At 47.4% G+C, this 27,864-nt stretch overlaps 1 protein-coding gene across 1 annotated transcript; it reads right to left on the bottom strand.

Annotated features, from left to right (window-relative positions):
- On the bottom strand, window positions 1-24,613 carry WNT11 (wingless-type MMTV integration site family, member 11). Its single transcript, XM_010007184.1, has 5 exons — window positions 24,489-24,613; window positions 14,620-14,855; window positions 13,605-13,882; window positions 11,847-12,139; window positions 1-864 (listed from the first exon to the last, which is right to left on the bottom strand). Exons 1-5 carry the CDS (start codon window positions 24,569-24,571, stop codon window positions 690-692), a joined length of 1,065 nt encoding a protein of 354 aa, XP_010005486.1. The 5' UTR covers window positions 24,572-24,613; the 3' UTR covers window positions 1-689.
- Between the last annotated feature and the right edge of the window lie 3,251 nt (window positions 24,614-27,864).

Genomic DNA, 27,864 nt, shown 5'->3' with positions numbered 1-27,864 from the left:
TGGATGAATATGAAATCCCATCCAGCCTGGAAAAATCATGGACAGCAGTTCGTGCAGCAGTAACTTCCAAGTGGCAGACCTGCATAAAAGAAAGTTTGAAACGAGTTGTTCATTTCAGGGAATTGACCTGAAATCTTTCCAGCTTTACCATCCAGAGTGGTAAAGCTTCCATGCTAAAAATTAAGTCTTTGGCAACAAAGGCAGTTATTGCTGAAAAGTTGTAGTGTTTTCCCTTCTGGGATGGTCCCAATGCAGACTCAGTACCTGTCCTAGAAAGAGTAGGCAGGTGTGAGCCTTAGTTATTTTCAAACAAGAGGGGTTTTTTTCCATTCCTGGGGCAAGTTTCTACTTTTTTTCTCTCAAAACACTGAGGCACTTGATGGTTGGATGTCACTGGCAACCACAGGAAATATTTTGGAAGAAGATACCATCCCAAATGAGTTTTTGTCCTCTCAGAGAGCACTTTATTGGTGGGGGAAAACACTTGTAGGTTTATTGGTGGCCTTTTTTTAAAGGGTCTTATTTTTACTGGTGTGATTGGTTGTTTTTTTTTCCCCCTCCTACCATCTTTCCTCAAGTCTTTGTCTTTGCAAGATAAAACGACGTCTAGTCTGGGAAATGTTTTTCTCTGCTCTGAAGAGTGCTGGGGTGCTGCTGGTGTCTCAGCTCCCGGGAGGAGAGGAAGGTCCTCATTTGCACACGTATCTCTCCACAGTCCTCTCACACTTTTTACAGGTCACATAGCAGCACCAGTGGTACTTGCAGTGGCATCTCTCCACCACTTTGTCCATGTAGGGGTTGTAGCCTCTGCCGCAGCACATCAGGTCGCAGCTGTCGCTCCCGTTGGAGGTCTTGTTGCATTGCCTGGAAAAAAAAAGAAGGAAATGTGATGAGCAAATCCCTGCTGGGCTTTCCAAACCAGTGTCCTGGGATAGGGTTGGGGACTGGCAGCTCTGCAAAATGTTGGGTGAAGCCAGCACGGTTGCAGCAAGCACGTGGCAGGGGTGAGCATCCAGCTGTGCAGCCCTCTGCACCTGCAAGAGATGCAGGCAGAGCCCCAGGGATGGTCTCACATCACCTGCTCTGACACCCAAAATAACACTGAACTCCTGTTCTGACTCTCAGTTCAGACTCAGGGGCATCCAGTCATCCAGGGCAGGTAGGACATAGCTTCTGAACAGGCAGACAAAGAAAGCTATCCTGATACCTCTGTCAAACCAAAAACTCATAGCCCCTTGCAATCTATATTCCCAGGCAGGCTCCAAGGTGTCTGAAAGGAGCTGGAGAAGAGGGAGAGCCAGGAAAACTATCAGAGGGCTGGAGCACCTCCCCTATGGAGACAGGCTGGGAGAGTTGGGGCTGTCCAACTTGGAGAAGACTCCAAAGAGACCTTAGACTACTTTGCAGTGCCTGAAGGGGCTCCAGGAAAGCTGGGGAGGGGCTTTTGACAAGGGCATAAGGGAGAATGGCTTTAAAGTGGAAGAGGGGAGATTTAGCTTGCATCTTAGGAAGAAATTATTTCCTGTGAGGATGGTGAAACACTGCCAGAGGTTGCCCATGGCAGGTGTCCCTGCCCATGGCAAGGGTTGGAACTAGTTGATCTTTCAGCTCCTTTCCAACCCAGACCATTCTGTGATTTTATGAACATGATACTCTAAAGAATCAACACCAGTGTTTGTCCAACACTACCTGACCTGAAAAAGATGGAGAAGGAAGCCTGTGGCCATAGAGTATTTGCACAGGCACTGAGCCAAGGATCCCAGGCTGGGAAAGCTCCTGAGGAGGCTGTTACAGCCACTATCCAACCCTGACCCTACCAGGGAAATGACAACCGATACCAGAAGGGCCAGACTCTGCACTTTCCCCCCCAGTGTCTCCCAGCACGGTGTGATCAGCCAGGGGACTGACCCTCTGCCACCCCAAGTGCTGACCCAGGAGCAGGCAGCACGGCAGGAGCACAGGGTAGGATGACAAGTTGCCAAACATCACACGGACTTTCACTGCTTGTTTTGCTTCTGCTTTTAATTGAAGCCAGACTCGTCAGGATAAGTTGGCCATTGTGGGGGGCTCCCTCACTTTGCTCGCAAGAGGCTGGCTTGAGGTTTTGAGAAGTAACCCATAAATTGAGGAATCTCTTCCATTGATCCATTGATCATGGATTCCCAGCTATTCTGGAAAACCAGCTGTTTCGTTCTGCTAAAATACTTCAAGTTAGGTCACTGGACAGAAGAGCACAACCAGCATTGACTTTTGGATGACATGAATCATGTCCTAGAGATGGAGTTGCTGTCTCACAGACAGCACAGACTTTGCCATGTCCATGGACTGTAAGAACAGCCCAAGGTGGAAGTGTTCATGTTTGACCAGACACTTGGCTTCAGACACTTCCCTACAGTGCTGTAGGGAAACAAATCTCATGATGCACCCACCAACATGGGGCTGTGAACTTGGTGGAGTCTTAAAACCACTCTAAGGAAGGAGGCTGAGAGAGTGACATCCCTCCATGACATCTCTTCTAAATATTATTCTACATTGTTGTGCCTGACAGAAATGTTTTGGGGCATGGGAAGGAGAGAGAACACAAGTTGGACTCTTGAGCTAAGCAATCCATTAATAGGTGAACACAGATCTATGAGATTTATAGGAATTCCTCATGAGGTAATGTGTTAGGAGAAGTTATGGGATTAATGAGGTGTTGAGATTTTGTTCTTGTTCTTCCTTCATTTTTTTCTGACTCAGAAGGGCCTCCTTGTTTGTTATTTCTGACCCGCATTCCTCTCAGGGTCCAGTGTTTAAAGGCTCCCTCCTCTGCTCCTCCTCATTCGGGAGTGTGTGTAAATATTGACAAACCTTTGAAAGCCTCCACTGAAGCTGAATTCTGCAACCACACTGAGCCTGTTTGCCCAACGCTGAACCAAAGGCGCAGTTATTGCCCCTGTGAGCCAGGGCCCCTTCCCCAGGAAGCCTCCAAATGACTCCTCATAAATGTATTAGTAAATGCATTAAATATTGGAAGCAAAGGTTCAAAGAAAAGCATGTTGACATTAGAAGAGGGTGAGGGTATCTGAGAACTGTCCTCAGCTTCACCGTGGATGGAAAGGTTGCTGCTGGAGGTTCACCTGGAGGTGGGTGCAGGAGCATGGTGATGGAAGTGCAGTGCATCTGTGCCACCTGGTGCTGAGAGACCATTGAAATGGTCAAGAAAAAGATCATGGGTTGACTCTGACTCCATTTCACCACTGAGGGCTTTCACTCCCCAAATACATCAAGCCCCTGACAGTCAAATTTGCCCCACTCAAACAGAAAGCAACTCTCTTCTACCTGATGTACCAGGAATCTCCATTTCCTTGTACCCAGCCCTGTGGTGTGCAAAAAACAAGTGGATCTCCTAGGAGATATGTTCCTATAGCTGTCCCCATCCCACCCAGCCTGAGGTAAAGAAAGGAAAAAGCCAAAAACATGTTAAAAAATTCCCAAGTTGCTCTCAGTTTTGGCTAAAGGAACAGGGACATTCTGGATGGATAGATGGATGGATGGATTAAATAAGCAAAACAAAGATTTTGATCGCATCCCGAACCTAAATGGGCTTCAAGAAAACTTTCCTGATGATGCCACTAACCAGAGATTTTGTTTGCTGTTTTGCCTGGATGAATTATCCTTATTTTTCTATAAACAAGCTGAAACAGAGGTAGTTTCTCAGCATTATCTGTGCATACAAGAAGCAAGCAGAGGGGGAAAGACAAAGGAGCCCAAAACCCAGAGTTTCCCCACAGAAGCTGCCCCTGAGCATCTGCTTTCAGAGCCCATGTGGTCTCACCAGGCTCCCCGCTGGTGGGTTAAGTTCAATCTCATTTGTTTTGGGCTGGGTCCAGCAGGATTCCAGCAACTCAAGAGAAATGCCCTCCTCCTGAGCCCCAGAGAGAAAATCCAAAGGCAGGAGATTGCATCTTAGCACAACACAGTGACCTCTAGAAGCACTTGGAAGATGGGTGAAAAACGATGCTTCAGCCGTAATCCCAGCCAAGGTCCTGGCTCAGGAACAGGCTCTCACATTGTCACAGTGCTTTTTCCTTCTTTGTGCAAGAGGGGAGGAGGTCAGCCCTGCTGACTGGACAAATCCCACTCAATTTTCCTGTCCAAAATCTCCCCTTCCCAGCCCTCATTTGCGCTGCTCCCTGAGCCCAAACAGCCTCATCACGGAGGTGGCTCCTCAGAAGAGGTGGGGAAGGACATCTCAAGCACATCTAAGAGTCAGATGGAGAGGCTATGCTTCCTGGGGGATCTTAATTTTTAAAATCTTGGGGAGGTGTCACCCTTAATTTAATTGTGGATCCCAGATCTCTTCTGGGATCATGTCAGCAGATAGAAAGACAGATGGTTTTGGTTGCCCAGCTGGCATCTGAGAGCCACACTGAGGCCGACTTTGTACTGTGTCACTCACAATAATGACAGATTATCATAGAATCATAGAATGCCAGGTTGGAAGGAACCTCAGGGTTCATCTGGGCCAACCTTTGATGATAAGAATGGGCCAGATGGAAACTGCTTGTGAGTACATGAGAAAAGTCATTCTGGGTCACAGCAACTGCCTGCCTGGCCCATTCCTCTGCAATGGCTGTGGGAGATGGTCTTTAGGGAGGAAAATACAAATCTGGATGCTTTCTTGTAATAGTTTTTCTCATACCCCACCAGCACCTGGCCCTTATATTAAGGATGATAGAAGGTACATTCCTGCCTAGACATCTCAGTATCCCCTTGTGGACATCCTGGCAGTGGGTTTGTCTCATCCCTTTCTGACCTCAGGGAAACCATCTGCCTCCATGAACTCCAGCAGCCACAAGCACCAGAAGACAAGCTGTGTGAAGCAGTAATTCATTTTTTTTCTCTTTTAAATCAAATTCCTATTCATTTCTTTAGTGCCTCTTGCTCCAGTGATGTCAACTTGTACAGCAGTATATGAAAGAAAGAGAAAAAACCAATTCAGATCCCCCCAGGATTGTGTTAGAACACAATGGACATTGCTAAAAATACATCAAAGTGCACAACTTCATACAAGTTTCTGAGGGCAGGATCTTAACTACTTTTAAATTGCTTTCTCCTCCACAAGGAACAACTAGAGACTGACACTGAACAACTGTACGAAAGAGAGTTATCAATAGTACATGTCAGCAAGGAGATGTCAAGGGACATCCTGGAACCAGCCTGTATTTTCATTAATGAAGAAGAGAGAGCTAGCTGAAAAACCTGTGGATGATGCTGGGGCAGAAGGAGCTGAGAGCATTTTGTGAGAGTGGATTGAAATGCAACGTAAGCAACACGCTCCAAGAAAGATCCAGATCAATGTGGAAACGTCCCCTGGGGTCTGAGGAGCAGTTCAGAAAGTAGGAAAGGTTGAAAACACTGATTCAGGGAAACTTGCAAGAAGAGCTGTTTTCCCATCTAAAAAAACATCATTGCAAAAAGAAGAGAGAAGAAATGTTCTTCCTGCGTGGAGAAAAGTGGACAAGAAATTATCGGGTTGATTTGCAAAATAAAAAAAAAGGTTAAATTCAGATTAAGACAAACATTAATTCTGAACATAGTAAAGCCCTGGAACAGATTATTTATAGGGCAATTCTTTTTAACACCAGGGAAGACAAATATCTTTAGTAACAGCCCAGGTTGTCTCAGTTCACTCTTGCTCCTAAAAAGGTCGAGCTCCTTGGAAAGTCATTCCCAGCCCTGATGCTCCCTAACTCCAATGCTGTTTTGGTACAGAAGGACTAAATATGTTCAGCAGAGCTGGCTGCATTTTTTTAATTCCCTAAATTCACTCTCCGTTACAATTTTACTCAATGAAAATACTCTTTCCACCAATAAATGTATTATTCACAAAGCTGTTCAGGAAATTTTATGGTCAAATCCAGGGCTCTCCAAGTGGGAAGGGCTCAGACTTTCCTGGGGATTTACTGAGGAAAAGCCAAAAAAAGCACAGCTTTTGGCCCAACTACCAAAAAGGGAACCAGTTATGAGTTCCTTCCCTACAGGTGAGAGGAGAAAGCTGGTATTTTAGAATCATAGAATCATCCTGGTTGGAAGGGACCTTGAAGATCATCAACTCCAACCATAACCTAAATCCACCTACTATAACCTAATCTACCCGTTCAGTGCTTAAATCATGTCACTAAGCACCACATCTACATGTTCTTTTAAACACTTCCAGGGATGGTGACTCTACCACCTCCCTGGGCAACCTGTTCCACTGTCCAACCACTCTTTGGGTAAAGAAATTCTTTCTGATATCTAGGATAATAACATTATAGAATCATTCAGGTTGGAAAAGACCTCTAAGATCATTAAGTCCAATCATCAAGCCAACACCACCATGTCAAATAAACCATGTCCTGAAGTGCCACATCTGCACATTTTTTAAGACCTCCAGGGATGGTGACTCCATCACTTCCCTGAGCAGCCTATTCAGGCTGTTTTATTCTGACTTTCCTTCACTTTAAACCTCTGGGGTGTTCACAGAAGAACTATTTGCTATCTGTTATCCATCATTTGTTGGAACCCATGAAAAACAGGGTGGCACACGTGGTAACAGATCCAAAAATCACAACATCATCATGCACATGGTAAGCAAGACAAAGCCAAAGTTTTTCATATTTCTTCTGGTGTCCTCACTGAGTGACAGAACCTTATGGAGGCTGTTATAAAAAAACCCCAACCAAACAACAAAAACACCAAATGCTGTTGTTTATCCAGAATTACCCACTATTCCCCTTCAAAACATGAGAGCTTCTGCTAGGAAATTTCATTGTCTCCGTAATCGTCAAATGCAAAGCCTGTTTTTGGGGTGGCTTGGAACAGGTGTTATCCAGCCACTGAACACTGAAAACCACCCCATCCTTTCTCTGCAGCATTTGATCAGCCCTGATGTTGGGACCACCAAGATGGCAGAGATGTAACCACCAGCTGCTAAGTCTTTGCAGTCACCACCCAGCAGAAGATGCACACTCAGCTAACTTCATGTGTGTTCCTATCCAAGAAAATCAACCAGCCTAAGCCATTTCAGGGGACACTTAAGACTAATCATTAATATTGCATGAAGGAATGAATACATGAGCAAGGAGCAACCACCAATGAACATCCACAGTCACTGCCAAAGTGAGTCAGCTAAGGAAGGGCAATGGAGCTGGAGAAGGGTCTGGAGAACAAATCGTACAAGGAGTGTCTGAGGGAACCAAAACTGTTCAGCCTGGAGAAAAGGAGCCTGAGGGGAGACCTTATAGCTCTCTATGGATACCCAAAAGGAGGTTGGAGTGAGGGGAGTTGGTTTATTCTCCCTAGTAATAAGCAACTGGACAAGAGGAAATGGCCTCAAGTTGCACCAGAGGACGTTTAGATTAGATATTAGAAGAAACTTATTCACTGAAAGGGTAAAAAAACACCAGAACAAGGTGCTCAGGAAGGTGGTTGAATCACCATCCCTGGAGTCATTTAAAAACCATGTAGGTGTGATGTTGAGGGACATGGTTTAACACTGGACTTGGTAGAGTTCAGTTAGTGGTAGGACTCCATGATCTAAAAGGTCTTTTCCAAACAGAACTATTCTGTGATGAATCCCAATTACATCTCAATTCCTGCAGTATCCAGAAGCTCCTGCCCATCTCCAGCAGGGAGGGAGTGGCATCCATTTGGCTCCAAGACTGCTCTGGGAAAGATCAGTAATAAACAGTTATCTCTGCAAAGCCTCAGGAGCTGGAGGCCTGTGCATGCGTGGCAGAATTTCCCTCTCCTTGGATTCCTGAAGAGACCTTAAACAGCCTTTGAAATATGAGACATTGCACCCTACTGATAAAGAAGGTTAATACTTTTGCTTCTTTTCTCCCAAAAGAGATCTCACTTTTATAATCTGCTATTATTTATCCCTTACTCAAAGCTTATAATGATTTCTTCAGTCAGGAGAAACTGAACTACCCTGTTGAAAGATGAGTTATGGGGTGCTTGCTTGCAAGGAAGCTCTGAAATGGGAATATATACATTTCTTCCCAATTTGTCACATTGAAAGTTGTACAATCCACTTGCTGCTCCACACATCAGATCCTTCAGATTTTTCTCCAGACAGTTTTGTTGTTTGTTTTTTTTTTAAATTGGATATGAAAGTGTGACAGTGGCACATGGAGCTTGGCTGGAGTCAACAAGGGCTGTGGTTGCAGCAAACCTGTTTGCAGGAGCCTTGGAAAAATGATTGCAAAACCCAGCTCCTTAATCAGATTTTGAGCACTTCAAAGAGGCTTCAAATCTCAGGTTCAGGTTCAGCTCCCTGGCTTTGGAATCTGGATACACCCCAAGTGCTTGGAGGCATGCAGATTTCCAAACCATTTCTAATTCCAACATGAAACTAAGAAAGGCCGAGGTGTCTTCGAAAACATTTCGGGCTTGTTCAAAATAAATCTCTGAAATCCTTTCAGTCAAGAGCTCTGAAAGGCTTTTTGAGTAACAGGCTGCACCTTTTCCAAGTGGATTCTCACGCAGTTCCACTACAAGGTAATTCAACTCCCCTCCCTGCCTGCAAAACACACAATAAGCCTGCAGAATGTGAGGGATAATTAGAGAGATGGAAGGGACCGATTAGATTATCCCTTCCACCCACTTGCTGGTGCAGGATTGTTCCCTACAGCACACACTGAAACCCAATATATCCAAGGTGTTCCAACTGAACCATCAGCCTCTGTCCTGCTTCCAGAGTGCTCTGGGCAAGCACTGGACCTGGGAGGGGTGTGTGGAGAGGGGAAAGCACTTTTTCCTCCATGTGATGTAAAACTATTCATTTTTTTTTGTAAGGAGAACACAGCAATCTGAATGTTTAATTCTTGTAGCAGGAATTGGGGTTGTTAATGGGGTCTCCTCACCTCTTCATCTCTTTGGAGGTAGGAAACGTGACTGGAAAGATGCTGGAGATGCCCAGAGTGAAGTTTTCTGGAGCATGAGACTTTTTACAAGGACATGTAGTGATAGAATGAGGGGCAACAGTTGTAAGCTGAAAGAGGGCAGATTTAGATGAGACCTTAAGAAGAATTTCTTTCCCCTAAGGGTGGTGAGATCCTGGCACAGGTTGACCAGAGAAGCTGTGGATATCCCCTCCCTGGAAGTGTTAAAGGCCAAGTTGGCTTGGAGCAACCTGGTCTAGTGGGAGGGGGATGGGAATTAAATGAGCTTCAAGGTAACACAAACTATTCTGTGATGTTATGGTAAGTGGGGTCTGCACTGGTAATGCTCTATGGGCCCTGCATCCATCTTCATGGCCAGAAAAAGACCAAAGAGGAAACAGGCAGGTGGTGGAAGAAGAGAGAAAAGGAACTGAGGGGCCACCACTAAAATCCCTTTTTGATTGCATTTGCCATGAAAGAGCTGAAAGAACAGCCTAGTAAGAAACAACATGATCTCCCCCCAGAAAATTTTGACGTGCACAAGGATAAAATGTTGAGAGGCCTCTAGGACTTGACTTACACAATAAAAAAAAACCTGTCTGGGCTATTTCCATGTGAGCCTTTTTACATCTTTGCAGAGTAAGCAGGAACCACATTATTCCCTGCTCTCTCTAACAGCTTCCCTTTTGTGTTCCTTCTCCCTCATCCCTGTCATTAGGTGCTATCTCTGCACCTCCTCAGCTGGCTGGAACAGAGCCACCACATTTAAGATACATTTAGATGTCCTTTCCATGAAAGAAAAACTGAGAAGGGAAAAAGGCATCCATGGCAGGAGGAGGTGAGGGAAGCTCCTCTCCTTTTCCCTCCCCCACCCTCGGGGAGAACGGACCCATCTGCAAACACATTGTGTGCATTTTACACTGATTTTCTCTGCTAATTTGACACAGGAAAGGGGGCTGCTGTGGCTTGTGTTACACGTGCCAATTTTGAGACACCAGGCACCTTCTCAAGAGCTGGCAGATGGATTGTGATGAAAATGAGTGTAACTACACATGACCTTAAAACTTGGCCTGAAAGACGCCTGCAGCTCAACACGGGACTATCTCTCCCTCCTCCCCTCCCACGGCCATCACCATCTTGCACAGCTGAGAACAGGGAGTATTTCTTGACAGGTTTCCTTTTGAAAGTCATCCCTTTCTGCCTTTGTATCTCAGTCCTCTAAATCCTCACTCAATCTCACTTCCCCTGGACCCTTGCCTGGCAGACTCACAATCACTACTGTTGCCCAGCTCGGGATAAACGGGTGCCTGCAATACACATTTTCCTACCCTTGGAAGGAAAAACTAATAATAATAAACTCATTCAAGATCTTGACATACTTTTTTCATCCCTAGCTGGGATAAAAAGGCAAAATCTGCTGTAAAATGAAATGAGATGAAAAAAAAAACACAACAAAACTCACTCCTCCCTCTCTCCCTTAAAAGGATTTCAGCACATGGAAAATGTTTTACTTTGGCCAATCTATAATTAATTCACTTTGGTTTTGACACAACATGTTGATTTCATGCAATTCCTGTAAAACTAATTTCCAAATAACCTCCACTTTTTTTGTTGTTGATTTTGTTGGTGCAAAACAGAGTGGCACAACAAAGAGGTCTTTATCAAGACACCATTTGTCAAAATCCATACAAATCCACAAGGACATCCCTTCCACTCAAACAACAATTCCCCTGAGAAACCAGTTGCAACACGTTTGTTGTGTTGGTTGTTTTTTTTCCCTACAATCCTTTTAATGCTAATTACTGCTCCACCACTGGGCTGGCCATGAAAGTCAGCTTGGTGTTCCCACCACAGAGCTGCCATACAGGTGCTGTTGTAGAGCACTCCAGCCCTTTGGTTTTGGTCCTAATGGAAGATACACAACTATAGCTGCCATAAAACCTCAGAAGAGAAAAAGGACACACTTGTCACAATCAACTGTCACCATTTCCTGGTCAGCTCAACCAGTGAAATGCTGATATATTGTCTACAGCATCTGGTTCCAGATTAAATGGCTGTTGCTAAAAGTTATCATCTAAAGCCCCCCTACCAAATACTTCATATGAATCAAAGGTATCCAGAGAGTATCTTTCCTGCTATTGAGTCATCTATTTCATCTCAGTTACAGTAAAACCTTCTCTCCATTGAACCAAAGTGGTTCAAGGACCACTGTGTCCAACAAGAAGTAAAACAAAGGTGCACACACCTTGCAACTTGACTGTCTGAGCCTCCACCACAAAGTAACACCAAGAGCAAAGAAGAATTATGAGAGCTATCTGAAAAATGCCAAGTTGGCAGATACCAACTAACGAGCCAGCTCAAAATCCAGCCATGGCAGCCACTTAGCAAAAATCCTGAAAACTCTGCAAAATTGAGAAATACATCATTATTAAGCTGTCAAAGGCTCTCCTGCTCACCTAGAAATGTTTAGACTGCTGGAAAGTGGAATTGGTTTGTCTTGGAGGGAACTAAAGAGATCCTGGGAAGAGACAAGCACGTCTGCTCCCTGTGCAAGGGACAGCACTGGGCCCAGTGGAGGTTTGGGTGTGACAACCTTAAATCACTAATATTAATGGGGTGAAGAAATTCCTCTGCAGAGCCACGAGCAATACAAACACATCTGGATTTTTAAAATGCAGTAGAAGAAAAATCCTAAAAAACTCATCTTTGTAGCCTCTTGTACTTGCCTGTATAACCAAAAGGTGTCTACAGCCTTGTCTTGGCCACAGCCACCACTAATAGGCTTGGGCATCTGTAGCCCACACCAATTGTTAGAGATGTCCTTTACCTGCATGCACATGCTACCTCCCCATCACCTGCCTCTTCTTCAGACACGTTCCCCTCTTCCCTTTCCTTCTTTGGGGCTCAGAGTGCACCCACTGCATGAAACCTCACCTGTCCTGGGTCCCGTGTGACCCCACTTTCTCGTTCTTCATGCAGAAATCAGGGGAGCTCTGCAGGTAGATCAGCTCTGTCTCCTTAACCGGCCTGATATCAATATCCTTTGGCACCAGGTATTTGCGTGTGCCCATGGGCCGATGAACCACCTTGGTGGCTGATAAATACTTGTTTTTGAGGTCCAGTGCAATGTCTCGCAGCTCTTGAAGGCCTTTCCAACAGGTCTTGATAGAGCATGACCCAGAAACTCCATGGCACTTACATTTCATTTCAAGAGAGGCTTTCAAGACCTGCAGAAAGGAATGCAGGAGTTAGGAAATGTCCTCTTGCCTCCAAACATCCCACAAGCTTGCTAAAGAAGGAACTTTCTTAGCAGGGAATGCTGTAGAAAGGGCTGCTGCTGCTCTGGTTTCTGCACAGTCACTCCAGAGTAGCTACTGTGCAAAGGGAATGAGATCCCACAGCTCCTTGGTGATCACTATCAGCCCAGGGCTGCTTTCACCAAGGCAGCTTTGCAGCCAGCAGACAGAGGAGCATTTTGAATTTGGATCAGATATCTCCACAGGGCTGCATTTCCACCCTCGGAATCCCTAAGGAGTTGAAAATCAAAGCAATCCATAAATAGATATTTAACAACCATTTCTGCCTCCAGCAGCTTTGGGTAACAGAGATGTCAAGATTAATTCAGGGCACCCTCCCCCTGCCTTTGTGCTGGCCAGGGAGCCAAAAGAACCTTTTTCTTTGGTTCTGCATTACCCTCCTTTCTGTGGGAGATGTTGCCAGGAAGGGGTGGATGCACCAGCCATGGCAACACCACCTCCCAAACAAAAATTTGCCCATTGCAATTGAAAAAAAAAACTCGAGATATTGCAAAAAAAATTAAATAAACCAAAAATGACAACAACAACGACAAAGAAAAAGACCCAGATTGAGTGAGAACGGTAGAAAAAAAACCCAACACCCAGGGGTGACAAAGTTGGCATGGTTGTGCTCTGCAAAGGTGAGTGGTGACTTCAGCCCATAGCTACGTGATGAGCTGCCAAGGAGCTCAACAGGCTCCAAGTTTTATCTGCTCCAGCACCCGAGTACAGAAGCCCTGGAAGGACCAAGCTGTGTGGTAGGAGTAGCCCAGGGAAACTCTGCAGCCCTAGAGGTGGGTGCAGGGGTCACCTGGACAGCCCCCCACCCTTCTCTGCAGCTGCATGGAGGGTTGTGATGGGGGTTTGCACCTCAGTGCTCCCCAAGCACGGCGTGTTATCCCTCCTCTAGATGCAAGGTGTTCAAAGCAGCTTCCGCCAGGTACGGGAATAATCACCAGCCAAGCAGTTTGAAAAGGAAAAATCAGCCCTCCTGGCTGCAGGGGTGGCTGGGAAGCAGCTGCTGCTGGACAAGCCTGGCAGGTGAGGAACCTCCATGCTCACACAGCACGTCACCTGCACAACGCCCTTGGCAGAGCACGACAGGACCCAACCCCACCAGATCTCCTGGGCTAAGCAAGCCAGAGCCATCCTTGGTGGTGGAAAGAATGGCAACGAGACATCCCACCCAGGGTGAGACAGGGCTGATAAGAGCATTCAGGACCTCCTGAGTCCCAGCAAGGGGTTATTACAGCCAGTCTTCAGCAGGCCAAAGGAGTTCAGAGCAATCTGGGAGAAACCTGCTCCTTTTGCTAGCTGAGAGAGACCCTGACCCTCACAGAGAGACCGACCACTACAGATGATTGTACAATTACAATAACTCTCGTGGATTTGTTACCTGTCTCCCTACTTCACTGTTGTGCAGATGCATCAGTTTATTGGCTTGTGATCCTGATTTTTTCATCTTCATGGGAGCATCTGAAAATTTGGACCCCATGATAAGACCATAGTTGAGGTTGTCTGCACATCCTCCCCATCGATACCCAGGTCCAGGTGTCTCACCTGGGATGGGACCACAGGAACAGCCAGGGAGGTCCCCGGTGGTGCAGGCTCTGGCAATGGTGTGGCTGATGGCAGCAGCAGAAAGGGCATACACAAATGCTGACTCCCTTGTGCCTGGAAGAGACAAGAATTCCAGGTCAGCCTCCTGGGACAGCTAAACATTTCCCCAAGAAGAGACCTACAAAACAGCTGAGACCTCCCGTGGCATCACCACCTTGGAGCACATCTCCTAAGTGAGCTCCTCAACACGAGGCAACATCTCAACAGGGAAACAAGGCACATGGGCCCATGCAGCTTGTTCACTGTGGTGTGATCTGCTCTTGGAGCACATGAAGAAGCCCACTCATGGACTCTCCTCACTCCTTTCGCTGCTGTGTTGGAGAAGGGTTGTTAGCAGGTCATGGACCTGGTGTCTGTGGAGCTGAGGGAGGGGATGAGAGGCTGTGAAGCTGCAGCATGAGCGTGCAAGGATGCTCTGGCCCACAGAGAGTTGACAGTGCAGCTTCACATGCAGCACAAGCTGCTTGACAAGTCTGCATGCCCTGATCAGCAAGTTCTTGGCTGTGAGCAAGTGCACTGTGACTCCTAATGAGATGAGAAGACCAGACTGGTGGCACGTTTTGCAAGAGCCGTGGGAGACCATGTCTTGGACTCAAAAGCTCCCTGGGTGTGCCTGGCACCATAAAGATGAACGTGGTCTCAGAGAACAGGACGAACATGATCTCAGAGGACAAGTCAACTAGGCTATGGAGTCCCTCCACGTCCTTCCTGGTGGCACAACCCTTCCCAGGAGGCATCCACGCGACGCTGGCTGACTCCACTCCCTCATGCCCTTGGGCGGGGCTGCTTACCTCTCTCTAAGTCCAGCAGGTAGTTAGGAGCCAGCTCAATGGAAGAGCAGTTCCACCGCATGTCTGAGAAGGTTTTGCGGCAGGTCTTGATCACCTCCCGTGCTGCCTGGATGATGGTCTGCATCAGCTCCAGGTTGCTGCGGCACAACTGCACCTGGGAAACCACCAGGCCTTCCAGCTGCTTGCAGTGCTGGGTTTGATTCAAGGCCAGAGCTGAAGGAGTCTTGGACAAAGCTCTGAAGAGACAAGCACAGGCGAAAAAACCCAAAACATTAAAACCCATCAAAAAAAACCCCCAACAACCAACCCAAAAAGGTTAATCTTCAGGTTAATATTAGTTTCTCCACTACCTACAGTCCAATGAATGCTTTGGCTTGTGTTCATCTTAATTTTAGCTACCTGGAAATAAGTGCTGGGTTTGAGCTGGTGAGAGAGATGGGTAAATTAAAGAGTGATTTATCTCATTTAAAGTGGATGTTTAAGGTAAGTGGGAAGAAACACCCTCTAGGAGTCTGCATTTCTCTCTGTCATCCAGGGGAGCCTGGACAAAGCTCCTGGGTCTCATGCCAAGTTGACTGAATGTGTCAATCCTTAGGGGAAGGTTTGTTGCTGAAGAATGAAGAGGATGGACCTCCCAACAGAGTGAAAAATGACCCCTCAATTCCATGATAACAGAAAGCTGGGTCTTCCAAGACTGTGGGATTCAGCAAAAAATAAAAAAAAAAATAAATAAAGAAAAAAGGAGTGAAGTTGGTGTTATCAGTGTTTTGCATTCAGCATCTGTCACACACACTCTCTAAGGATTATGCTAAATGCCATGTAATTAATTACGGAGAAAATCCCCTGCAAGGCCAAGGGAAAAGCCACCACGTTTGCAAAACAGATACTTTCCCGTGGAGTTAATGCCAAGGCCCTCCATCAGTTCCATCACTGCTGCACATAGATAAGGCTGCTTCTCTAGTCTCCAAAAATGTAGTGCAGAAACACAATGACAGGATCAGAAAGAACTTCTCTGCTGTGAGAGTGACAGAGCCCTGGGCCAGGCTGCCCAGAGAGGCTGTGGAGTCTCCTTCTCTGGAGACATTCCAACCCCCCTGGCCACGTTCCTGTGTGATGTGCTCTGGGTGCCCCTGCTCTGGCAGGGGGGTTGGGCTGGGGGAGCTTTCCAGGTCCCTTCCAACCCCTAGGATTCTGTAATTCTGTGGATGTCCAAAGACAGCAGCATGGTCAAAACCAAGAAGGGATCTACTAGCACCAGCATTTATGTTCACAGAATCCCAGAATTGCTGGAGTTGGAAGGGACCTCTAGAGATCATCTAGTCCAACTCCACCATTGATGTAGGATAACCTAGAGCACTTTACACAGGACTGCCCCCAGGGGCTCTGAGTGTCTCCAGAGATGGAGACTCCACACCCTTCCTGGGCAGCCTGTCCCAGGGCTCTGTCACCCTCACTTACCACTGAAGAAACCAACAACACCCCAATGACCATTTTGTTTTTTTCTTGTCTGCAATTGCCAACATTTCCAGGTAAAAGAAAAATCAAACAACAAACAGAGCTGTGCATCATATGGGGCTGTGCTCTTCTTCCCCAGCACCCACAGAGACCAGCAGAAGCCTGGTGTGTAACTCCCTTTGTATCTTTATGATGTGCTTAGGGCAGTCATAAATGTTATTCACTCCCATAAAACAACTCTCTAGCTGGCTGCATCAGTAACTGGCATCTGATCCTGGCAACACAACTGCCTTAACACGTATTTCCTTCTCTCCTTGTTAAATGTGCTGCCTTTCAGTTTCATCCTAAGCCATCTTGGTTAGTTTGGCTTCGCAGCAGACACATTTCTGGGTGCATTTCACTTTATTACTGTAACATCCACGTCCTTCTGAAGTTAAATGAGATGGAAAAGGAGCTAAAATTGAGCCCTAACCAAGATTGGGGGCATTAGCTCTGATCTCTGGGTTTCAGGAAAACACATCTATGTTCCAGCAGCTCCCTCAAGGTTGGCTTGAACCTGCTGCTGTGTATGTTGGAGCTCTCCCTGGGCTCTACGTAACTGCTAAACCCAACCACTCTTCCAGCAGGGAAAAGCTATGATGCTTGCTAGATCTGCCCTGACATTCCCAAGAGGCTGGACTTTGGCATTTCTGCCACTAGATAATCAGTGGCAAACTTGGAAGGGAAACCACCACTCTGCTAGCTGTGTACATCTATCCATCATACCTGTATTTAAAGAGGTCCATTAACTATAGAGCAAACAAGAGTTTTGACCAGTGAATTTTCAAGGGGAAGGAAAAAGTGGTGCATTTTATGTCAGAAGTTCTACCCTGTAGCTCATCTCAGTCCCTGGCACACTGCTGCTCATGCAACACTCCCTGTCTGGGGAGAGCCACCTCCAGAAGGCAGCTCATCCTGCCTTGGTGTGACCCAGTGCTGGAGCTGAGCTGGTGGAGGCAAAACTTGCTGGTGGCATTCTGGGCTCTCAGGTATCTCAGATATATCACGTCCTTGAAGGCAGAGGCACAAGCCTTTGGACAGTATGAATGTCACCAGGCTGACAACTTCTACAGTGTGGACCTCGTGGTGGCCTTTCAGGGTCTTTCTTCAACCCACAGAGAGAAAAATCCACATGTAGGGAATAACTAACTCCATGTGCTTTTGAGGACAACACCATGCCCTACAAGTGCTCATTTTCTGCACGGCCTACAAAGGGAACACAGGCACCAAGCCCAGATGCAGACATCTGGATTGCATAAGCGCAGAGCTGGGTGAGATGTGTCCAACCTCTAGCACTTGGCACCAGAAACCTGTGAAAACCTATCCCAGAAAGCCTATCAGCAACTCTCAGGAATGGGCTGAAATGCAAATCAGGCAAGAGGCCAAAGCAGCTCGTCACTAATAGAGTAAAAATGATAAATACTCCAGCACAGACTGTCCCAGCAGCAAAATAAAGAGGAAGGGAGAGGCAGATGAAATGAGAGAGCTTCACAGCCTGACTTTCAGGCAAATGAGGACTGCTCTGAGGCTCTGAGATAGGCTGTACCATGGGGCACTACTCAGTTTTCTAATCAGAGGTGCCAAGTGACATTTCAGAGGCCTTGGGATGCTTCACCTGGCCCTCCAGAAGGATGTATGGATGCCACAGGATCTGCAACACATCTTCAAGCCCTGTACAGAGATCTCAGGCTTCTTAGAAGGATCTGGAAGCCTCCATGGAGGCGCCTAAATGGTGGCACCTACACCTTGCCATTACAGATAAGTCAGGAAGAGCAGAAAGAGCCACCTTCAAGTTGGGATGAGAGCTGAATTCAGACTGAAACTAACCTCCATTATGAAAAAGGGGATGTGATACAATGAGATCACATTATTACAGGTGGCCCGAGATGATCACCATTAAAGAAACAGCTTTTTACTGCAAAAAGGAAGAAATTTGCTTTGTGGAAGAGGGAAAAATATCTGCCAGATGGTTGAGAGTGGAAGGTCCACAGCCCCACTGGGGATAACTCAGTAAATGGCAGCAATGAGCATTTCTTGTCCAATGAGAAGAGCTCCAGGGAGCCCGCCAAGAATAAAAATACAAGAAGCAGGAAGGTGTTTTCTGAACATCTCCCAGGCCTGAACTTCATGCCTTTGCTTGTGAGAACCTATAATTGGAAACATCTCCAAGTGTCGGGAGGAAAAAGTAAAGGGTAATGGAGATGGAAAAGAAAACTCAGTTACTGGAGTCACTTGCTGAGACCAAAGAAGTGTATTTATAAATCAGAGATCAGGAATGTGAAAGGTCTATTAGGTCATTTAGTCCATCCCCTGACAGCTCAGGTTTGCTCAGTCTCTATCCTACCTGCAGAAATGTCTTCTTCACCCCTTGTCACTTTAAACCCTGCCCATGGAAAGGCATCAACCCCACCTGCTCCCCAGATTCTGGCAGCACCAGGGAGGGATGCCCACCACCTGCCAAGGACATGGATGGAGAACAAAATCCATTTGTGGGGCACTGGACAGGAAATCCCTTTCCCCCAGAAGTGTTTTGTTCATGGTGGGATTTGGTGATGGGTCTCTACCCCATCTCCACCCAGTCTCAGTTGACCACCAACAATGGGAGGGGAAACAACCAGCCTGCACAAAGCAGCCCTCAGGGAAGAACAACCTTTAGTCCTCAATCTGGAGGAAAAAAACCCTGATAAACCTCTTTTTTTTTGGTCTCACACCCTTCACAGGAGAAGCAGCACACGAGGATTTTACCTGCTGCCAGCCTATAAATGTTGCTTTTTACTGCTTCCTCCTGCTAAAGTCACACTCTCCTCCCTTGACTCTCCTGCCCCATCCTCTGCTCTCCAGAAAGCTGAGGGGTGCTTGTTTTTTTGGTAAAAACATATACATATTTGACCCATCCCTTTAAATAAACAGGCCCCAAACCAAACATCTGCTGGTTTATATATAGCATAGCAGGGCTTTCAATTGAAGTTATGGACACTGACAGAAAACCATAAATGTAATTACAGAGGAAATATGATGCATGGATGGATCATGGCTTTCGTTTACTCTTTTAATTATCTCAGGCAGCTAATAAATTCATTTGAAAACATGAATGCTCTGCAGTGTTAGGTCCTCTGAGAGGTATGAGCCCATTCCTGCAGATTGGGGCTCCATGAGAAGAGTATTCACAGGAGCAGTGGCTTGGGAGAAGTAACTTCAGATCTGAGCAGACATCAATGAAAGCCATATGGAGTTTGGTTTACAAGGACCTCTGTGCATAGGACACTGTCCCTGGTCAAGTCAAAGAGTGAAAAACTCCTTGAATTAAGCAGTGAAGCACTGGTGCCCTTTAAAACACCCTTAAAGGCCAGAGGGATCTCTTTCCCACATGGGCTTTATGGAGGGCATAGAATCACAGAATGGTTTGGGTTGGAAGGGACCTTAAAGATCATCTAGTTCCAACCCCCTGCATGGGCAGGGACACCTCCCAGCAGCCCAGGCTGCTCCAAGCCCCATCCAACCTGCCCTTCAACACTGCCAGGGATGGGGCATCTCCTCAACCTGCCTTGTGTGATGCAGTCAAAGAAGGTCTCACAGAGGGACTATTGGTGAAACCATGAACTTCTGCTCCAAATTGTTCATTTTGCTTTCTGCAAAGGCTCTCTCTTTTTAATGCTTGTTCTCAAACCCCTTGATCTTGCAGGGATTTGGGCAAAACGAAAAGATTTTGACAAAATGACACTTCTCTGCAGAGCAAAGAGTGCAGAAAACTTTAATAAAGAGAGGCAGCAAGTGGGGTTTTTGGCATTCAATCTCATTAAAGGTTTTTTTTTCAATCTGCAGGAGCCTCATTTTCCCAGGTTTTCAATTGAAAAAGGCTCACAGGACTGTTACAAATGCCTTTTCTAAGCTCCTGGCAGTGAGAGTCAGCCCATGTCCCTGCCCTGCATCAGTTCTGGTCTGGGGGCCACAGGTGCTGACAAAGCCCCCACATCCCCTGGTAAGTGCTTCCAGTGGTTCTGCAAAGCCTTTTAAACCAGAGGGTTGTGCTTTATATAGCAAAGAAAGAAAGAAAAAAACTCCAACACAACTAAATAAAGAGGAGGGAGAGGGAGAGGAGTAGTGAGGGGGGAGAAAGCAACCCAACCAAGAGGAGGGGGGAAAGAACCCAACCCTGAAGTAAAAGCTTAAAATAAGAGCTGCTTTCAGATATGGTGCCAAATCCAGCACTGGCAGGAGTGGGCACAAGGCCATTGACTTCCAGCCCAGGCTTGACTGAAGTGGATGCCAGCGGCGAGTTGGCTCCCCCCCCCCCAGCCCCTGCTCTCCCCGTCCTGCAGTCCTTTCACAGCAGTTCATCTAGCAGCCCCCTTGCCAGGCAGACGGTCTCCTCGCAGGTGCCCATGCCCTGGTGTCCCGTTTTCCTCACCCCCCTGCTGCTGAAGGAGAAAAGCAGGAGCTGCTGGGAGGAAGCACAAAAATCTTTCCATTTTCTCTCCTGCTTGCTGCTGGCTGCAGAAAGGCTGTGGTGCTCCTCAGAGCTAGTGAGCTGGGGGACACCCCGGGTTCACCAAAATGCACGGCTGAGCTGCCTTTTTGCTCCTGGAGGGCTGGGATGGAACCAAAGCTGACCTTGTAGCTGGGGATGGTGCTCAGCTACTGATGGATTCAAAGGGCATGGGACATGAATCCACAACAGGGATAGGCAGGGACTTCCCAAAGTGACCAAGCTCCACCTAAAATGTACGGGATTCTGGATGTCACCACTTGCTGCAGTGCAAGCCGTGAAAAAAACCCACCACAAAGAAACCACAGAACACTTGCTGCATTTGGCCTCTTTGCAACCACTCTTCCAGTGAGGGTGACACTCAACATAGAAGGACAGTCCAACCTGTGTCTGGGTGCGTGGACAGAGGAGGTGCCAAGCCCTAGGGAGGCAGAAGCACCTTGTAAGCCATAACCCAACATCTGCAGCAGGCACATCTGGCTGGAGCTCCCTCTAGTGCTCATCTACTTTTCAGCTCTACCCAAACAAGTTGCTTCAGCAGCCCTGCTTGGCCAAAGCCAAGCGCACCAGGAAAGCTAAAGGGGGTGCAAAAGAAGATGGGGGCTAGAATTCCTACGTGCATTGGCACTAAGACATCTGCCACTAAGACATCTGCCACAGGCATCCTACGTGCATTGGCACTAAGACATCTGCCACAGGCACCAATGGCTGCCTCACCTCCCCAGTGCTGTGATGCAAATCAAGCTCTGAGGACCACAAAGGAGATGCAGAAAAAACCCACAACCCGTCTAAGGGTGGGGAAGTGTTTGCAAAAGGCAGCCTGCAAAAATAACTGTCAGGGGTGCACAGGCACTGAATGGAAAGGCTGCCTCTCCACGGCAGCCCTGACCTTGCAAAGACCTGTCCATACCCTGATTTCACACCTGAGCAGCTCTCCCTTGAGCTTAGGTGGAAAAAAACAAAAGAAGCAGCTTCTCCAGCAGCAAGAGCTGGTATCTGAGATGCTGACTGTCCACACACCGAGCTGGGTTCTCACCTCCACAGCAGAGGAGGACACGGTGCTGATTTACAACAGCTGAGGATCTGGACCACAGAACTCATAAAAATAAGCCAAATAAAACAAAACAAATAGCTCCCTTTCACCCTCTCCCCAATTTTACCAATTTGCAGTGGATATTCATGTTACGGGGAAGTCCTAAATAGCTGAAAAGTGTCTTTTTCTTCTCCCCTTTCCCCCTGCAATTACATCACACTCCAAATCCAAATTGAATTTCCTATCGCTTTCCACGTCAAGTCGCTCCCTGTTCCTCAGCCTTGCAAACCCAGCCTGCCAGGCTGACAAAACCCACCTCCTTATCTTTCCTCTCCCCTCCCAAGCCCTCTTTGAAGCTGGGCTCTGGCACCGCGCCTACAACAACGGCGCAGCGGGCAGACCACTGAGACAAGCCCACGACTGAAAAACATCTCGTAGCACTTTCCCCTCTCTTCATCCTGTCCTTTTCTTGGTTGTTTTTTTTCCACCCCATCCTCCAGTAGGAGAGGGAAGGGGCAGAGTTTGGTTCTACAGGGCCCAGTGTCTGGGGCTGGGGGGGTGCAGCTCCAAGGTATGACTCGGTGTTTGGTGGCATCGATCTCCTTTTGCCAAGAGTTTAAAGCCCACACCATGTCCAAGGATGACCCCCACCAGCCTCCAAAATGGGGAGGGAGAATTTCTACACAGAAAAAAAACCCAACAAAAGTAGGAGAAACTGCAAATGAAAAAACAGAAATGGGACAATTTTGTGAAACCCCAGCTGGCAGCATCCCAGGGGTGCGAAGTGCCCTGGGACAGGGAGTGCAGGTCTCCACCAGGTTTTCAACAGGTGTGAGGAGAGCCCTGGCAGTGCATCTGGATGCAGTTCATGCTTCAAATGCCACTTTAATCCCACCTTTCATCTTCCCCACTCACTTATCCATCGGGGGGGATATGTCTGCTGGGAAGGGGAGGAGCAGCAACAAGGTCTTTCCTCCAACTCCCCACCCCATCCCCAAAAGCAACCCTCCAGGCTTAACCACTTACCAACTGAAAAGCTGCTTTTGCCAGCAAAGCTATTAAGGACCTTGCCCTGCCTTTCAGCCCTTTTTCATGTCTACAACTTGTCATCAAGCTATCAGGTTCCCTCTGAAGCTCATCTTGCTCCTTTGGAGGAACCCAGGCGCTTTGCTGGGGATTTAGCACCTTGCTTAAGCAGGACCCTAATGCCAAGTGTATAAGCAAGCCCCTCCACTCAGTTCTGGGTCTGTACATAAGTGCCTTGCTGGATCAGAGTGCTACAAAACAGCTTCATTTATGTGCTGTATAAAAATAAAGTTGCAAATGAGTCCAGGCTCTGACAACTCATGGGCATGTTGCTGAATGCCCTGCAGAGAGGAGTTACCCATCTTTGTGCAAGGTGCTGGGTATGTGCAGAGCTGAGAGCCTAAATACTTGAGGAAGCTGGTAGAAAGAAATAGCTGGGCTATGTAATTTAACTGTGGTGGCTCCTACCAAGGTGTAAAACCAAGACAGTGAAGAGCAGATCAGATCCTGAGCCTCCTCTACTTCTAAGATGGTCCTTAGGGTATGGAGACAGCAAATGAAAATGCCCTGAAGTAGCTGACTATTCCTCTTGCCTGACTATATGCATTTAAACACTCTATAGAGGGATTCACTCTGCTTCTCTTTATGCATGTAAAACAGGCATGAAGCTCCAGCTCCCTGCAGTCCATGGCATTTCCAGAGGGCATCTCTGAACACTTCTGTTGAATGTCTCCCTCTTTGTAGAGGGTGGATCACCACCTGGAAGGTCCTCTCTCTCTCCCCTGACTGCATGCAGGGCAGGGAAAAACACAGGCTCCAACAAGACATTTTAAATTGCAGATATCCAAATTCAAGAGAGCCTTTACAAAAGGTGCTGCAGGGAAAACCTTAAATGACCATGACTGGGACAGTGGAACTGGAATTAGACATAGCACAGGGTCTGTGGTAGAAGGAGAAACAAAACAGGAACATCTAGTCCCAAATTCCCTTGCCTAGCCCCAAGATCCTCACCTCAAGGCACCGTGCCCTACACAACAGCCTTTTTCTTTTAAGGAAAATGCCCATTTGAGGCTCACCCACACCCCCCTATTTATTTTGTGCACAGCTTCAAACTGGAGTAGAAAAGACAGATCACTCATCCAGGACGTGAAACCAGAGGGGGTGTCAAGAGGGGCTTGCTTGTTTATTTTGCAGTAAGCAACTAATTGATTGCTTGCTTAAGCAACAAAACCAGATAGGGTTGTTTTCACTTTGTTTGCAGTGACATTACCTCTGAGGAAACTCAATCCAGATTTGACCGCACTCCCCGGTATTTATTCACCCTCTTCCTGCTCCCCCCTTTCCCCCCACCTTATTTTTAACACCCTCCACGAAATCCAAAGGTTAAAAGGTCCACGAAAAACCCCGTGTTATCTGTCAAGCATCCCCCTGTGGTTGGAGATTGGTGGCATTATCTCAGCTGCCATCCCTCCTGCTCTCAGCTCCTACTCAGCGGTCCAGCTGGGAAGAGTCTCCCAGCAGGGCAGCAGCTAACCCTAGAAACTTCATGAAGTGGCTCTTGTGAGCCTTCAAGTGTGTGCCTTTCCTTTGGTTATCAATGAGGAGGAGAAAAAAAAAAAAAACAACAAGCCTAAATCATGCATATTTTGGAAAGAAGATGGAGACAGATTGTTAGCACAAGCCCCTAGTACACACACTTGAAATCAATGAATGCCCGGAGAAACGCAGCGCCTGCTGCTCTTTAAATGGCTTTACAGTCTGCCCCAAACAGCAGTTGCAGTGCTCACAAACACTTTAAAAATGAAGAGAGATAGACAGGCAGGTACTTACATCCATTTTATCCCATAGCAAAGCCCCGTCTGCAGAATCAAGGAGAGAAAAGCAGCTAAGAAAAATCGCAGGCTCGGCTTCATTTTCTCCCGCACTTGCTGAAGGGGATCAGCTTCTCCAAAGGGAAAAAAACAACAAACAACAATAATAATAATAATAAAATAAAAAAAAAAAGAAGGCTTCCTAATTTTTCCGTATTTCCCTGCAGTTTGGGTGTTGCTCCTCCTTGGCGATGAACAACCTGAAAGGAGAGAAAGAAAGAGCACGAGCTACAGTTAACTCTGAAGTTCAGCCCAGTCGTCGCGCATGAGAGAGAGAGAGAGGAGAGAGAGGAGAGAGAGAGATCTATTATCTAAATTGCAAAGGAGTGGTTTATGAATCAGGAAAAAAAGTTTGGATTATCCCCTCTCAGTCCCCTCCCTCGCCCAGCCTTGATACAACCTTTCGAGTCAACAGACAGACAAACCGTATGGCTTGAATTACACCCTGAGTTATGGTCTGATTGTGTGTTTCCATTTAACCCTGCACATGGCAAGACTTCACTCGCTGCTTCACTTCTGGGTTGTGTTGGGGCTTTTTTTTTCTCTCCCCCTCTCCAAAAAGTCTGTATAACTGCACGAGGAGGAGGGAAAAGAAAAAGATAAATCTTCAGACGAGCCCAAATCTTGAACTATTCATCTCTCCCTTCCTTCTCTCCAGATTTCTTTCTTTTTTTCCTCCTCTTTTTTTTTTTTTTTGCAGAGAAGACGAATTGTAAAAACTACACTTCCCAACTTAACACAGGTGCCCGTGCCCTGCAGATGTTTCAGTCTGATCTATTACAACAAATGCGTTTTCATCTTTCCCTTCTGCTTTCCTTCTCACCTCATTAACTCTGCCTCTCACTTCTTCCAAGTCCTGGGGCACCTGGAGCTCACGGAAAGAGCTGCAACTTCGTAAACATAAAATCACATTTCTGTCTCTGGGGAGCAGCCAGAAGGAGACAAAAGCTCTCAAGGATTCTCCCCTCCCCTTTTTTTTTTTTTGGTTGCTTTTCTCTTCTTCAGTCCAAACAAACAAACAAACCAGGTGGCAGGACTTACATTCTTAGAGGGGTCCTCTCTGTCTCCAGGGCATGACTTGCTTATTTTAGCAGTGGTATTAATAGCAGTAAATGGGTTTCCCTTCAGTTATTCACTTCAGACACTGCTCTGGGCTGTTCTTTGTGGTCTTTGGAGTGGTTTCCCACCCCACCAGAAAGCCAGTAAGAAAATAAACAGAAAAAAGTCTGGCCTCCACATTTCTGGGTTCTCACAGCTCATCACATGGCACACTGGCATCTCCAAGGGCATCTCACCCTCAAAGGGCTTTGGGATGGGACTGGGAATGGCTGGAGCAGTTGGTATCACTTCAGGGAACCCCCTATGCTGGGAAAAGCACATCCCACCTCAACCCCAACTCTGGATTTGTCTCAGCTTCCTCGATACCCTCATTTGGAGACCAACTGGGTCTGGGGGGATGGAACATTTCTGGCTGTTTGCTCTGCCATATGCAGTTTATTTTTCCATTCAGGCTGAATTTTTTTTTGCTATCCCAACCCCAGTGCCTGGTGTAAAGGGTTACTAGAGAAGTGCTGTTATTACAAAGGATTTTAATAACTTCTAGGGGCGAGTTCCCAGCTCCCTTGAAGTCTGAGACAAAACTCTGACTGACTACAAGGGAGGCAGGATTTCACTGCCACGGGTTGTTTTGCTTTAATGTCCACTCGGATTTGGATTTGATGTGTCCCTTGGAGGCAGTGCTCCCACAAGCATCCAGGCATATTTCTTATTCCAGGGCATTTTTGTATCTTTTCATCTTTGGAAGCTCTTTGCTTCCTCCCCCCGCCCTCAACCTCCCTCCATGAGCACACTGGAAACCTTCAACCCTTAATCCTGCCCATGCCTTTTAGTGTCCATTTAGATATTTCAGACCTCTTATCTCCCTCCCTGTGTATTGTTGAAACACCACAAGAGTCGGGCGTAAAACGTCTCAGATGGTCTAAAACCCTCTAAACCTGACAAACCCAAATCACCCTCTGCTTTACCCACCATCTTTAAAACAAATTATCACAATTTGGGGATTTTTTTTTTCTCCCCCAGAGAGGAAAAGAAATGATCTAAACTCCACCAATCTTGCCCCAAAAGCTGCACGCTCGGCCTGCACTCGCACCCCTGTTATTTGGGGAGGCAGTAACACCTTTTCCCACTCCATACAGCACAGGTTACATTTGCAGGAGGAATTTGCAAGGGGAGGGAGACTCTTCGGGGCAAACGTGATGTTTACAGCTCCGGAGAGCTCTGGGTCACTGATCAAACCAGCAGCAAGTGGCCTGCGGACTCCTAAAAAAACGGAGCTGTTTTTAACTCCACGTTCCCTTTTCTCTTCACCCAGAGACTGTTTGTAGCCAGACCCAGGCTTGTCGGTAGAAAATGCTCCCATCTGACACCTCCAGGACCCTGCTCCCGTGGATGGGAATAAGCAACACCAACTGGGTGTATAAACGTGTGAGCATCCATCTCACATATTCCCAGCTTTCCCACCCAAGAAGGGAAAATATCCACCTGATCCCACTGGCAGCTTCTGGCTCTTGCCAGGAGCACGGTCGCCTGGTTTAGGGGCAGCACATCCCCAGGTGACCTGCAGTGAGGGTGGGGAGCAGGGACAAGGAATGAGGGGTTGTGGAGCTCCTTGTAGCTCCCAGGTCTCCCCTCTCCATCCAGTCCCTCCTGTCCCTTGCAGCTCACTGGTCTCCCCTGTCTCTTCCACCCCTCTGCATCTCCCTTCTCCGTTGCAGCCCCTGGGTGTCCCCACTTCCCTGCAGCCTCCCGGGCTCCTCTCTCTGTTGCAACCCCCGGCTTTGACTTTCATGCTTGCAGCCCCAAGTCTCCCCTCTCTCCTGCAGCCCCTGGATTTACATGTCCCTACGCCCTTCTCCATCTCCCCTCTCCCTTTTACCCACCCAGGTCTCCCCTCTCACTTCAGCCCCTAGACCGTCCAGTCTCTCTCGCAGCCCTTGGGTCTCCCCTCTCCCCTGCAGACCCTCTGGTTCCCCTTCTTCCTTGCAGCCTTTGAGTCTCTCCCCCCTGTTGCAGCTCCCAGGTCTACCCTCTCTCCTGCACCCCACCGGGTCTCAGATGTCCCTTCGTCCTTCCCTCTCTCCTGCATCCTCCCGACTCCCCCTCTCCCTGTGTTCCTCAACGTCTCCCCTCTCTTTACATTCCCCCCTGGCTCTCCCCTCTCCCTTGCAGCCCCCCAAATCCCCCCTCTCCCTTGCAGCCCCCAAATCTCCCCCTCCCTTGCAGCCCCCAAATCTCCCCTCTCCCTTCATCCCCCCAAATCTCCCCTCTCCCTTGCA

Source organism: Chaetura pelagica, unplaced genomic scaffold, assembly GCF_000747805.2.
Source record: "Chaetura pelagica isolate M959 unplaced genomic scaffold, ChaPel_1.0 scaffold430, whole genome shotgun sequence".
Lineage (NCBI taxonomy): Eukaryota > Metazoa > Chordata > Aves > Apodiformes > Apodidae > Chaetura > Chaetura pelagica.
This window is presented reverse-complemented; position numbering and strand designations above follow the sequence as displayed.